The following is a 14080-nucleotide window of genomic DNA, read 5'->3' as shown; positions in this document are numbered from 1 at the left end:
GAGCCAGGAAACAGCACAGCTGGAACTCCATTCCAGGGAACCCACAAAACGCCCCTTCTGGCAGGCCAGGGAGAGAGAGCAGAGCTCAGAGGACAGGCAACTGTAGCCATGGAGCAGACATGAATAAAGAACCTCTTAAAATATAAGCAGTACCAACTTCATAGCAAAATTTTAGATAAAATGAAATCCTGATTGAGGAACATGTCAAAATAGGTAACTTCAAAGTAATTCACAAGCCGCGCAGCATTTAGCAAACATCGATTAGAAAGTCTCCTATCACATTACTCACCCTTAAAAGCTGACATTTTATAATTGTGTTGTATACCAGCAACTATATCCTTCCAAAAATCAAATGTTTTTTGACCATTGTTCCGCTGAAAAAAAAAATCCCAAATGTTAACATGTAATGTAATAACATGTAATAACACATGTAATAATTTTTTAAGCACAGTAAAAAAAAAAAAGCAGGCAATTATGATATTGCCATAACCTAAAAATGGGACTCATATTTTAGAAAAGATAACAGATGAAAAAACTCATTCTTGGAATGGGATTTTAAGAAGAAAGATCTTCCAAGAAAATCACTACTACGGATACATATATACACATGCATATAACTAAATATTAATATAGCTCATATAGCCTAAATAAAATAGAAATTTCTACTCAGTGTGAAGTCTAAAAATTATATACTTTAGACACAGGAGTAAATTTACAGTGTTATAGCTTTCTGTACCGCGGCATCAATGGGGCTAAGAAGCCCCAAGTCCTAAAGTCCTAAAAGCTGGTTACTTTAGAATTCAATGCACATTTACCTGACTTTTTTTTTTTTTTTAAAGATTTTATTTATTTATTTGACAGAGAAATCACAAGTAAGCAGAGAGGCAGGCAGAGAGAGAGGAGGAAGCAGGCTCCCCGCTGAGCAGTAAGCCCGATGTGGGGCTCTAACCCAGGACCTGGGATCATGACCTGAGCCGAAGGCAGCGGCCCAACCCACTGAGCCACCCAGGTGCCCCCACATTTACCTGACTTTAATAAAAAAGAGTAGAAAATCTCTACAGGAGAGATGAAGGAGGTTCCAAATCCAAAACATAAACCACTTTTATTTAGATTTTTTTTAAACCAGGAAGCAAATAAACATTACATTGAAATACATAACCCCACAAGGCCTTGGAACCATTATTAACCAGTGTCCTTCTACCTAAACAAAGATAAACTACTAGACATTTGTACCTAATTAAACTCTTGAATATCTGAAGACTAATACATTTGCCTGAAGTCACTATGGATGAAAAACTGACTCCATCTCATGTAAATAATAACTTCTACATGCTAAAATAATTGCTCAGCGGAAACTCACAAACACATGACTAATTCTGGCTCAAAAGAAAACCACTATCCATGTTCTATTATTAACAGGATCGTTATGATGTTCAAAGACAACATATGCAAAACTGAAAAGTAATTCTGACATAAAATTGGTGTCTGTTCACAGGTATATTCAATATATCTAATAATAATAATCATATTCTTATTCAGTAATATAATAATTATATTCCTAAGTATATTCAATAATATATTCAATCTTCATAAACAGTACAAAGTCTATACATATCAAACTGCTCAAAATGAGGAACTTAAAAACATCTCATTTTTTTTGATTTTGCATTATTTAGAGTGCTTAACGATGGTGGGATTTTTAAAATTATCTTTATTTTTTTTTAAATCTGCTAATGAAACCCAAGAAAATATTCTTTCCATCTGTGAGGTATTTTCTTTTTAGACATTTGCACCCCCTGCTGGAGAAGAGGTTTATTATCCCTGAGGGGAAAAATGGTCAGGGCTATTTAATTTTCCCAAAATATCTGACCAAATTCTCTGTTTTCCTTCCTCAGTCACTTCCAAAACCACAAAGAGGAAACTGAGTAAAATCTCAACCCAAAAGACATATATAATTAAGTCCTCTGATTTATGACTGAATACCTATTGTAATTTATGAAAAATGAGTCCCTGCTCACCTTTGTTAGAGAGTCCACCACTCTGGCACATAGAAGCGCTCCTGGCAGGTCAAAGTAGTTATCATAAAAATAGTATTTTCCTAAAAAAGAACAAAATTTTACACTGGGAACAAATGGCTCATTTATGTGACACACAGAAACTTGGCTGAAGAGACGCCAGACTTTGGTCTGGTTCCTTAGAGGGGCCTCTATTTCAATTCAGAATAGCTCTAGTACAGGTGCTCACTGTCTTATCTTTTAAAGAAAGGTTAAGCTATAAGAAAGTTAAAAAATGACAGCCCTAATTCAAGGATCTTATGAAAAAAAATTTTATGTAAAAACGAAAACTAGACTATATGTTAACCATGAAATGGATTATAAAACAGCCACAATTTATGTTACCAATGTCATTGAATTTCAAGACAATCAGCCTAACACTGGAGCACCATGAAGTCATTTGCATAACAGCCCTCATATCTGTGCTGGCTGGTCCACCTTCAGTTTCATGTGAGGACAACCAGGGTGATGAGAGGAATAGACAACAACAACAACATATCACATCATGTGAGGATATGGTGTACTTATCTGGGAAAAAGTCAGGTGCACAGAACAGGCACGGTAGAATCTCAGGGAGGAGAGAGATTGATTTATTCTGCTTGACCCTAGGACAGAATTAAACTTGAGCCCTTCCTTGGTGCAGATGTCTCTTTTGAATCTGCGGTCCCTGGGCAGACCCTTGATGACCCATATTGCATTCCTTTGGCTCATGTTTGAGCCCAGTCACTGCTGTGCTTAATGGCATCATCCCACCTCAAGCACACCTGTATCATTCAGTCCCTCCAGAAGCCTGTGGAGTCCATATGGCTCATGTGGCAAGCCTCAACCAGGAGCCAGCAGGAGAGCCTCAAGTTTAGGGGCCAGTGAAGGCCCCTGTCCCTTGGATCGACAACTCTGGGAGATATTCCCAGTGCTTCTCAGAAATCCAGTGGAATCCAGCTCCAACTGTTTCTACCTTCTACGGCTTACCCTCTCTACTATCTCATTCCTGTATACCAGGATCGGGACCAACCACTCTGCTTTGGGGGGATACCAATGTCATAGAATCCCTAGGGAATCCTTGTACAAGGAGGAATCAAACAGACCCAAAGGTGAGGCCAGACTGTCGTTGAATGTGAGAAAGTATCTCCTCAATGGTCATAACTGTTGCATGCAATATTGTAAGTGCCTGACTTCAAGTACTCCCTTCTTCCCATTTGTAAGCTAAGTATGAAGTTATGGAGCACAGCAGTCTTGTTCTCTAGCGTCCACTGAGCTCAATACCCAGCATCTTGCAGGGACTCAACAAATGTTTGTTGAATGACTGAATGATCTAACAGTGGAATGGATTTTTGGAATGAGGGAGTGCCACAGGTAAATCAGGAGAAAATCCTCTGCAGGGGCTAGATGTCTATCTTTTTAAATGTCATTAAATGGCCTTCACTTCTTCATATCAAATTATTAAGAATGTATAAGCAATAAAGTCAAAAGTTCTCCATCTGTTAATTCACAAAATGGCTACGTGAGTTTACATATCCTTCCCCGCAGTTAAAAATAGTTTGGTTGGCATATCTTCCTGGTTTTTACTCTTACAGCTGAAATTATTGGTAGAACATCTTAGATTACTGTTTATTCCTCAGAAAGGTCAGGATGGCTCTGCTAGTGTGAGGAACCAGGCATCAGGAGGAAAAGGGATCACAGCCCATGCGCTTTTCTGCCCACACTCTGCTGTGCTGTAAGGCCACACAACACTCCAGGGCTCCCGAGACTAGGATGGTGGGCACCGCTTCCCATGGTCCACAGACCTGCACTTGATCTAATCTCCTGGCCTGTGACACCAGCTCCGTGCGCTGTAGCAGCAGGAGATCTGTCGTCATGTCAGTTACGTGCCCTTGCTTTCCCCTTCCTCTGTGGCCATTAACAGACAAAATTCAGTTAGAGTTAAAATACTGATCCTGAGTCTTGCATGGGATCTAATCAAATAACTCAAGGGTTTAATAAGACTCCCTCCGAGAAGCCAAGGGGGCTGAGTCACTGGACTGTAAAATGTGGGCTGGATGACCGCTGTGTGGACACAGCGAGACTTCTTTAGTCCTGACCTATGAACTGGGCCAGGCTGCTCTTGATGCCTCTTCTTCCACTAAAACTCCAAGACTGTACCCCATGAAAGCTTTGCTTCTCGCCCCTTCTAATGAGCAGAGAACTCACTGGCAAGGAAGGGATTAGTGAGCTCAGTTCAAGAAAATAAGCCTCTAACAAGTCCTAAGATCCTTAAGCTTTGCCCACTGAGAACTCATTCCCCAAGAAGCCACTGCCGACACTACGTACTTTACAGACTGCCTGCTCTCACTGGTCACAGACCAGAGGCGCATGAATGACTGAGGGCAAAAGAGCAATTTATGATAGCACAATGTTCTCACTTATGCCGATGAGTGATACCATCTTCACTGAAAGTTGAGCCAAGTGATGCTAAGAGTGGCTTAGTAACTGACCAGATCACTTTGCCCGGCAAGGACCAGAGTCAGTATGATCCAGGACGACCTGGCTCTACCTGCCCCGTGCTTTCCGCTATACTAAGTTGTTTCTGAATAATCTACCAGTTTAAGGGGGAAAAGATCAAAAGGACTTGCTCTCTGCAGACTGGCTGGTAAAGAAAACCACACTCTTGCCAACACAACAACCTGCAAAGGGATTGTCAAATTAACTGTCATTAAGTGTCTCTGCCCATCAGTGCTTTAAATTCCCTACATGTACTGGTAGGGAATGCACTTTACAATGCTCTCCTTAATTAAAGGCCCTTTTTGGCCTTACTGATCAAAATTTTATTTTATTTTATGTTATTTTGGGAGGCAGCAAAGCAAAGTTTATTGAGGGATAGTACAAAGCTCCCAAAGAGGGAGGGGACCTAGAGGGTTGCCCTAAAATTTTTAAACCTCTATATCCTTAGCGCACTTCTGGGAACTTACAAAAGAGCAAACTGTATGTGTGTGCAAACATTACTGCAGGTTTGTAAGGGCCAAACACCAGACACAATGCAAACGTGCACTATGAACAGGCTGATGGATGACACCGGACGGCAGGGAACACCAGCCTTTCACAGAATGAGGTGGCTCTGTGTGTGCTACAGTGACAGAATCTCGAGGACGTCAGTTAAAGGAGCACCCTGCAGGAAATGTATGATCCCTTTCGTGGACTTTTGAGAAATAAGCTTTAAGGAAAGGGGATTCCGGAGGGCAACAGGGGTTGGAGATAATTAACTCCTCATTTTATTCTTTTCGATAATATTTAAATTTCCTAGCCATATGCTCACATTATATTTTTTAATGTAAACAAAGTTTAACTGGGTTGTGGAATCACAGGCCATTTTTTTCCCCTCTTTTCTATGTCTCTAGATTAAAAAAAATAGTATTGCTTTTTGAAGGCATCGAGCTTTCGCTTATTATCTGGCAGAAACAATAGGCCTTTGTGATGTGCCATCACCGCCTGACCACTGAGCACACAAACGGGAAACACCTCCCTAACCATCCCAAGTAAGAGGAGATAAATTCAAGCTCTTCCTCAGAGCGCTCCTGGGTAAACTGGGGACCAGAGGGAAGCCGCTGGCTCCAGGAGGGGACGCTCTCCAGAGGGCAGAGTGGTGAGCAGACGGCAGTCATCCTGGGTGAACGTTCTTTTCCTGGCTCAGAAGTATTTTACTTCTTTAAAGTACTGTTTCTAAATGGATGTCAGAGTGAAACGCTTAGCTCCGCGCCTGGCCTTTCTGGGAAAAAGTTATCTACGACTGCCTGCTTCTGGAGAGACAACGGCCGCTCTCTGTTTTTAGCTGAGTAAAAGGCTACAGACACCCATTAAACTTCCACCAGCCACTGGGACTTGAGATGTGTGAATGCCTTCCACCTCGATCCCCAATGTGAAACCTGTTTTCCTCTTAACTTAGGTTACCAAGAGCACCCATTTCTTGACATTTTCATCTCAGGACAAAAACAATACAAACTCTCAAAAGGTGATGAATGTAACACAGCGAACCTAATTGTAATAAGGAGTAACTCCCAATTATTTTTAGGTTACTACATTTTCCTTTCTTTTCTTTTTTAGGATTTTAAGTAATCTTTACCCCCAATGTGGGATTCAAACTCACAACCCCAAGATCAAGATCAAGAGTCACATGCTCCACTGACTGAGCCAGCTAGGTGCTCCTCAGGTTACTACGTTTTCTGAAGGAGATGAGTGCATTTCAAAAGTGTAGTGTGAGAGAATATGGCACAAAAATTTAGAACAAATGAAAAACCAACAATTATAATAAGGTCTGTGTGTTTATAATAATGTCTTAATCATTCCTTATTAATTTATGTACATCAATGTCTACAAAGCGTTCTGAGAAATCTTTTCATGTTTACACATGGTGAATTTCTTTAAAGACAGTGGGGGAAAATGGGTGAAATTATTTAAAATAAGGGAAAAGAAAAGATAAAGGTGGAAGATAGAAGATAGTAGAGCTGGCAGTAAAGGAGAGTATTCAAGAAAATGAGAAAGGTGGGTAGTATGAATGTGAGGAGAAATGGGTAATGGGAAAATTAAAGCAAGGACTGAGCATGTAATAAACTGATAAAAAAATACAGACGACTGAGAAATGTATTATTCCCAGCTGCTAGTCTTTTTACTCTAGAACAAGGGACGGTAAAAGGAGAATCAACAAAACCTAAAATAAATTAGAATCAATGCCAAAGAGACTTGAGACATGTGTGGAAAACACACCCTATTCCTATCAACCCACAGCGGCTCCCTTGTGCATCCTGGCCAACAGGAGGCAAGGATGGCATGCTTCCTGTCCTCATGCTGCAGGTTCAAGGTCCCAGACCCAAGGAGCGGTCATGGTGGTGCTGATCCACATGAGTCATACCTGATCGGCAAGCCATTCCCACATCGGACATGAAGTGCTTCCACTCCTTCCTGCCATACTCCTCTGCCAGCACCTCGGGAGCCATCATCTTCGTGCCATGGCTTGCCCTGGTTTGGGGAGATGGGGTACAATGCTCATTAATGCCTCCTCTGAATCACCCCTCCCTCTGGCCTTGCTATGGGTGGTCCCCCCGAAAATGAACCCAGTTTTCTTTTTTTCCATTTTCAACTACATGATTTCCTCCTTTAGGGCTCTAGAAGGCGTTTCCTTAAGTTCTTTGTTCATTTCATCCACCAACTGGCAATTAAGTGATCAGGAGCAATTCACTCTGAGGTCCGGCCTGTGCTAGCTGCTCTGGACCTATAATATCAAAACTATTTCTCTGGAAGAAAAACTCTTTCCTGAGAAGTTATTGTTTAACTCTGAAGATAAAGGTAGTCTAACTGGAATGATCAGAAAACAACAGCAGAGACTGGGTGGCAGCCGCGGGGAGAACCGATGGGGGAAGGAGGGGGGAAGCAATAGGGTGAGAACAAATGGAAAAATCAAAATGGGCTCCTTTCTATAAGGGGACAATGCTTTAGAAAGCTGCATGTAAAGATGGAGGGATCTGGAGTAGAACATAGGATGAGACAAGGAATCTGCTCTGTTGGAGGAAAGCAGGCATCAGGGAGATGAGCTAGTGAATCCAGGGGAAACTGCCTGGAGGGGGTCAGACCTCAGGGGAGGGACGTTGAGAGGGAAGACAGACAGACATAACAATGAAAGAAAGAACCCAAACTGTAGAATGCTTTACATTCTTTGAACTAAGACTGATGATAGCTAAGCACACTGTAAGAATCTGATGGTTGAGTTAAAGGTCACGGTCAAAACTGCATGGAGTATGTACACGTACATACATATAAATGTATACATACGTACAGAAGTTCTAGCCCTAGTTGCCCAAGGCAAGAAACGTGCAAACAAATAACAAAGTAATAAGAGGTGAGGCCACACCAGCTCTAGTCATCTGAACCTTAGGACAAGGTCTAGGTACAGTATGAGTTTGTACTGTGCAGAAAGAATGATGTATCAGAAGGAAGAGTATGGGGGCGCCTGGGTGGCTCAGTGGGTTGGGCCGCTGCCTTCGGCTCAGGTCATGATCTCAGGGTCCTGGGATCAAGTCCCGCATCGGGCTTTCTGCTCGGCGGGGAGCCTGCTTCTCTCTCTCTCTCTCTGTCTACTTGTGATCTCTTTCTGTCAAATAAATAAATAAAATCTTTAAAAAAAAAAAGAAGGAAGAGTATGTACCAGGGATAATCTGTGCTGAGTGTTCTTTCCTTCAACTCTGATCATGTTAATATAAATAACAAATCGCACAGTGGTGACCATGTTGACTTGCCTCTACTATTGGTCTTGGGGGCAGAAACAGATGCCCGCTCCCTCGCACCCCCTGTAAGGCTCAGAGAAACGGTGGCAGCAGCTTCTCAACTGCCGGTCCTGCTCTTCAACATTCAAAGTGCCCCGTGCACACTGAGGGGAGGGAAGGAGAGGGAGTCAGCACTGAGTGTGAAAAACGGAGACCAATAAAGGTTGGAACCGACTAGAAAAACTTCCAGAAGGAGCTGAAATACAACATCAGTCCTGCACCCAGGAGACAAATTTGGATAAACAGAGAGAGGAGGAGAGATGTGCATAGACTACTAACCCCTACCCAACATCCATTTTCTCCTTCTTCCTTAATAAAAAAAAATCTAGGGGCACCTGGGTGGCTCAGTGGGTTAAAGCCTCTGCCTTCGGCTCAGGTCATGATCTCAGAGTCCTGGAATCGAGCCCCACATCGGGCTCTCTGCTCAGCAGGGAGCCTGCTTCCTCCTCTCTCTCTGCCTGCTTCTCTGCCTACTTGTAATCTCTGTCTATCAAATAAATAAATAAAATCTTAAAAACATAATAAAAAGAAATAAAAAGAAATCTAAGTTTATTCCAGGCAACTATGTACTTACCTAACACAACATAATCCCCAGACTCTTTTGCAGGAGGGGTGGGCAATGAGATGAAGCAAATTATTAAAATTCTACTGGATTTCCTGCAAATATTTCTGGTGAGCTAAATTTAAGAGCTACACTTTTAAGTCCAATGCTATCAGAACTGTATTTAAATCGTTCAAACAATTCATACAAAGAAACATAGGCACACGATCTGTCATCTGATTGGTAAAAATAATAACCTTATTTAATCCGTACCTTAACGATCAAATGCTGTATAAAGTGTCCTGGAAAAAAAGTTCTGACTTCACAGCTAAATTTTATTACCTGAGCACAGTGCCATTATCTGCAAGTTTAATGAAATTCCCATCTTCCAGATCCAATGCCAAGCCCTTGCAACTAAAACAGAAAGGTCTGATTACCAATCAGTTCATAGATTCAGCTAACCTAAGGAATAATAATCTATATTTTCAAAAAGTCACAGTGCTAAAAAGGGATTCTTCCACCCAGATGAATGATATGTTAGTCAAACAAACAAAAAAAAATAGCCAAGAATCCTAAAATGAAGTACCATCCACAGAGCAAAGGAAACTGTCATGAGGGAAACTGAAAGAAACCGTGTTTAGGTTGTAAAATCCTTATGCTTTTAAAAAAGAAGAATCTAAAACTTAAAGAGAACAAAAAAAGGGAACTCCATTATATGTCTCTGTTGAAATGTACAAAATTTTTTTCATTAAATAAGACACATGTGCATGCCCAAATTTATAGACAGGGTCTCTCCTATACTCTTCAGAAATTGCCTCCGTTGAGGTCAGGTTATAAAAACTTGCCCCCTGTGCAGGGCATATTATTGAAAACCACTAAAACAAAGTCAAATACTAAGTTTTAGGTTCCTCACTGTAAAAGACTTGCGGGATTTGGGGAGAAAAGTGGGGACAGATTCATTATTATGAATAATAAAAGCAAGGATGTATAATGGCCACCAAAAACCAAGAGAATTAAACAAAAAATGACATTGTACTTTAGAAGGCTTACTGACTCTGGTTCATAGTAAAACTTCCAGAGTCAGTGGTTTTATATAGCAAAATATTTGTTTCTTCTTTTTAGAAAAGGGATACATCAAAAAGGACTAGCCAAATATTGCAGAAATATATAATGGATAAACATCATTGCTCTAGAATTAATTCTGCATGTGTTTCTATGTGTTTTAGGATTATTATTAATTTTCAACTGAGCAATGTTTAAGTGTAGGATTTTTATTTTGTTGTTTAGATGAGGAAGAGGGATAAAACAAGCCTTGGGAAGTGGAAAAACCTAACCTAGGAAAGGAGAAAGCATAGTAATGACTATTCAAATTATAGAAAACCCAATGTTCCAGTTCACACACTTATTCAAAACATGATGATTCTTCCTCTTCTATGGTTCTGTATTTGAAAGGCAATAAAGCAAACTTTTTTTAATGAAAAAATGTAAATTTTAGAGACAGTTCTTAATAACCTCTGAAACTTAAGACAAACTTCAGCCATATACAAGTACCAAATTAGTCAATAAGCTTTTAGCTTATTTACATATTTAATTAAACAAATCTAATTTAAAGCAGAAAAGGCTTTGATTTATGAAACATAAAACTTTTAATACAGAAGGCATTTTTGTCCTTTGATTCAGTTTCACATTTCAATTTATGTCTCCACAGAAAAGGAAGCACTAAAGTTTATTCAGCAATATTTGAGAATCAGAGGGAATAGGAAGACCTTAAAAAAAAAAAGAACTTACCAGAAATCCCAATCCTCTGGAGTCACAGTCAGCAATTCCTTGTCATACCCTTTCTCCTTGACCAGGAATTGAGCAAAGCTATTATAAATGAGCTATAAATAAGAAAAAGGAAAAAATATAAAACTCACTATTCATTCCTAATTTCACAGACCTGAAAACCTACTGGAGTTACTCATGGGGCAGATGGGAGAGAAATCTAACTGTGAAGTTCTGCAGTTTAATCCCCCTTTAATGCAATCAATTTATCCACCGCTGAGAGGCCCAGCTAGCTACTGTGTCTTTTCATAGTGCAGAATTAGACCACCAGTATACAATTTCATAACCAAGGACAATGCTCAGTCTTACTCCTGAATTCTAAGGGTTGGAGATCATTAAGACTTGACAAAGCTTTGTAAACTTATTTAACAGATCACCACAATGATAAACTTATTGACTACTCTATCATTCCATCTATCCTCAGCCCATCCTTAGTGGATGGTGTTTATGGGGCACTGTTCTTCCCCAGTTCATAGATCGTTCTCCCATGAATAAAGGACATCAAACTTGTCACTAAGTTGTTTTAGTTTTGTCACTGACACAGGGGAGTCTCAAAGGGAAATACACACGGGAACCAGGCAGATGACCTGAAGGAAGAATCACGGGGCTTCCATCAGATACAGGAAATATCTCTTATATCTCCACCATAGGGAAAACTGAGGGAAAAGGACAAAGGAAACTTCTAGAAATAAGTACAAAGATAAACGGATCTTCTGATTTCTCAATGACAAAATCCCAAGTGTTTGAGTGATGTGTCTTATTTTTTTCTAAAGGATTGGCTCAAATTTTTAGAGAAATGTGTATCCCAAGCGAAAAGTAGGCAAAAGGTAGACAAAGGTCCACACTGGCCCTACTCCGTTCTCCTTCAAACAGTGTTCTTAAGTCAGCATCAGATGCACTTGAACCTGAATCTGAACGCTGGCCTGGGGTCAGACTGAGCAGTGACCAAGATGATACTCGAGCAACTTGACCCTTCTACTCTACGTGAACCCATAACCTCTTTGCCAGCATGAGGTGGCACAAGGGCGGAGAGGGTAGAGACACAGCAAAAGGGACGGAAGAAGGCCTCCCTGAGGTGACGATGCTTACACTGACCCCTGCAAGCTGTAAGAGTTAGCTGGGTGAATCCAGAGGAAGGGAGCACGCCAAGTCCAGAAACCCAGAGGCCCGAACATGCCTGGGTTTGGATGCGAGCATCAGGAGATGAGTGCAGAGAAATCAAAAGCTCCCTGTCAAATAGAGCTGTTCTCTGTCCTGAAGCTAATTAAAATCACTCACTATACATGTACTCCCATGCAATGCAGTGTGACCCTGAACCAGGTCAACTGTTAATAGCTCACATTATGTCAACACGATATATCAACACTTCCCACCCCTGGCGGTGATTCAGAACCATATTGACAGCTCTTAAAACCTCCCAGAAATTTCAGGCCTACAGGTTAGGGTGGGGTCCAGGTCAGGATTCCTGAATCCCAGAGATGACTGAAAATCACTGGCTTTCCATGTTCTGTGTATTTTTGTTCAATCATTTAAAAAAAAAAGAAATGAAATAAAACATGTACTGGGTCACTCTGAGGTCCAGAGTACTGTGGACAATAAAAATACACATCATGATCCTCCCTCGCAGGAGACCAGTGCTGTGGGATTAACAGATGTAAAGTGCTTTAGAGCAGTGCCTGACATACAAGTAAATTCAATTTAAGTATTTGCTTTTATTATCAGTCTTATACTGGATATATATACATATATATGTATATATACCTCCCTGATAAGTACCGTCTGCCCATTTCCATGGTAATAAATATCCCCACCATGGCCACTTTCAAACTACCAATGGTTACTGACACCATTAATCTCGCCTCTGGTTGAGGCATTTTATTCAGTCCTGGACTTTCTCACCCCTTGGCAATCCTGATAAAGATATGGGCATGTGATTCCAATGAGGTCAGAAACCTTCCTAAGACAAAGGAGCCCTTTCCAGAAGGGCTGCCAACAGGGGCGTCCACAGCTGTGCTCCTCACCTCGTGGAGAAGTTTCTGTAATAGGAGAGAATGAGGTCAACGTGCTGGGAGAACGAGAGAACAGTGGTGCTGAGAAAAATAAGGGAGTCTGTGCCTCTGAAACGTGTCCTAGTCCTGATGCCTTGGTTCTTGGACCTTTTTCTATTTTGTTGGGTCACCTCAGAAACCTTGATGGCACAGGGTCTCCACGGGCAGCCCCCTTCTCTCCCAAACTTCGGGGTCACTGACTCGCTCGCAGTCTCCTGTGACTAGTAACACACACCACACAGCAGCTGCACACTGGTGTCCTGTAAGTTATATGCAGATCACAAATCAGGTTTGATTCCCGCTTCACAGTGCCAGATAAAATATGAAATACCTAGCTGAATCTGATTTTCAGATAAACAACAATGAATTTTTTAGGATAAGCACATCCCCTGCAGAACAAGCATCTGATAAAAATGTTTTTGTTATTTGAAATCCAAATTGAACTGGGTGCTTTGTTTTTTTCTTTGCTAAATCTGTCTCACAACCCTACAATCCTGCTGTTTGAAAATGAGCTAATGTTTAAAAATTCAGAGACTTCACATACAAGGTCAGATTTCTTTCTTTCTTTCTTTCTTTTTTTTTTAAAAACAAGTTCAGATCTCTAAGTTATCTTAAAAGAATCAGCTCTTTTAAGAGACTGAGCCCCTACTTCCTCATGGCACATAGATGTTGGCAAAAGTTGAGTGTGGTTGTATCTTCAGAAGGCAAACCCACTCTCCTAGCTGTCCCAGGTCCCACCCCCACTCCCACATGGGGCTTAACTGCTGGCCCCATCCACTTCCGAGTCTGCAACCCTCGGAGAGCACAGGGGTCATCATTTCTAGGATGGCTTTTCTGAGTCCGCAGGTGTAGTAACACACCCAGTCCCATCTTTGCACACACTCTGTACTTATTAAATGCCTATGACACTCATGGGAGAGGCCCTCACAGTGTTCCACGATGCAGTCACCACTGACTTCTCCAACATCTTCTGCCATTCCCTGTCTGGTGCTGGATACCTGCACTTCCCAGAGTTCTCTTCGCTGGGTCTTTACCCAGGCTGTATTTGCTCTGTCCAAAGTGCTCCCCCCTGCGTCCTCCCTGCCAGCTTTAACTCCTGTGTTAGTACCCAGCTCAAGCACCAGTCACTTCAGACAGCTCCTCTAGGCTTTGTGGCACATATAAAGCCAAGCGGTGGAAACAGAAGCCCGCTAGCAGGACAATCCTGGATAAGCTACTTATCCTTTTTGTGCCTCCTTATCCTCATCTCCAAACGACTGTGACAAAGCAACAACCTTACACAAAGTTTCGTAAAGACCTAACCAACTCATTTAAACTGAATGCTTA

At 41.3% G+C, this 14080-nt stretch overlaps 1 protein-coding gene across 3 annotated transcripts in view; it reads right to left on the bottom strand.

Annotated features, from left to right (window-relative positions):
- NT5DC1 (5'-nucleotidase domain containing 1) overlaps positions 1 to 14080 on the bottom strand; it is a 136681-nt gene that overhangs the window by 120289 nt on the left and 2312 nt on the right. For 2 of the 3 annotated variants that reach the window (XM_047734332.1, XM_047734334.1), the window contains exons 2-6: positions 10671 to 10762; positions 9225 to 9296; positions 6934 to 7040; positions 2019 to 2098; positions 290 to 374 (exon numbers count right to left, since the gene is read on the bottom strand). In XM_047734332.1, the coding sequence (XP_047590288.1) occupies positions 290 to 374; positions 2019 to 2098; positions 6934 to 7040; positions 9225 to 9296; positions 10671 to 10762 (436 nt within the window). The remainder of the gene's footprint in view (positions 1 to 289; positions 375 to 2018; positions 2099 to 6933; positions 7041 to 9224; positions 9297 to 10670; positions 10763 to 14080) is intronic. The other variant, XM_047734333.1, reaches the window with a different exon arrangement.

Source organism: Lutra lutra, chromosome 6 (genome assembly GCF_902655055.1).
Source record: "Lutra lutra chromosome 6, mLutLut1.2, whole genome shotgun sequence".
Taxonomy (NCBI): Eukaryota; Metazoa; Chordata; class Mammalia; order Carnivora; family Mustelidae; genus Lutra; species Lutra lutra.
The sequence above is the reverse complement of the archived record's forward strand: the minus strand, read 5'-3'. Positions and strand labels throughout refer to the sequence as shown.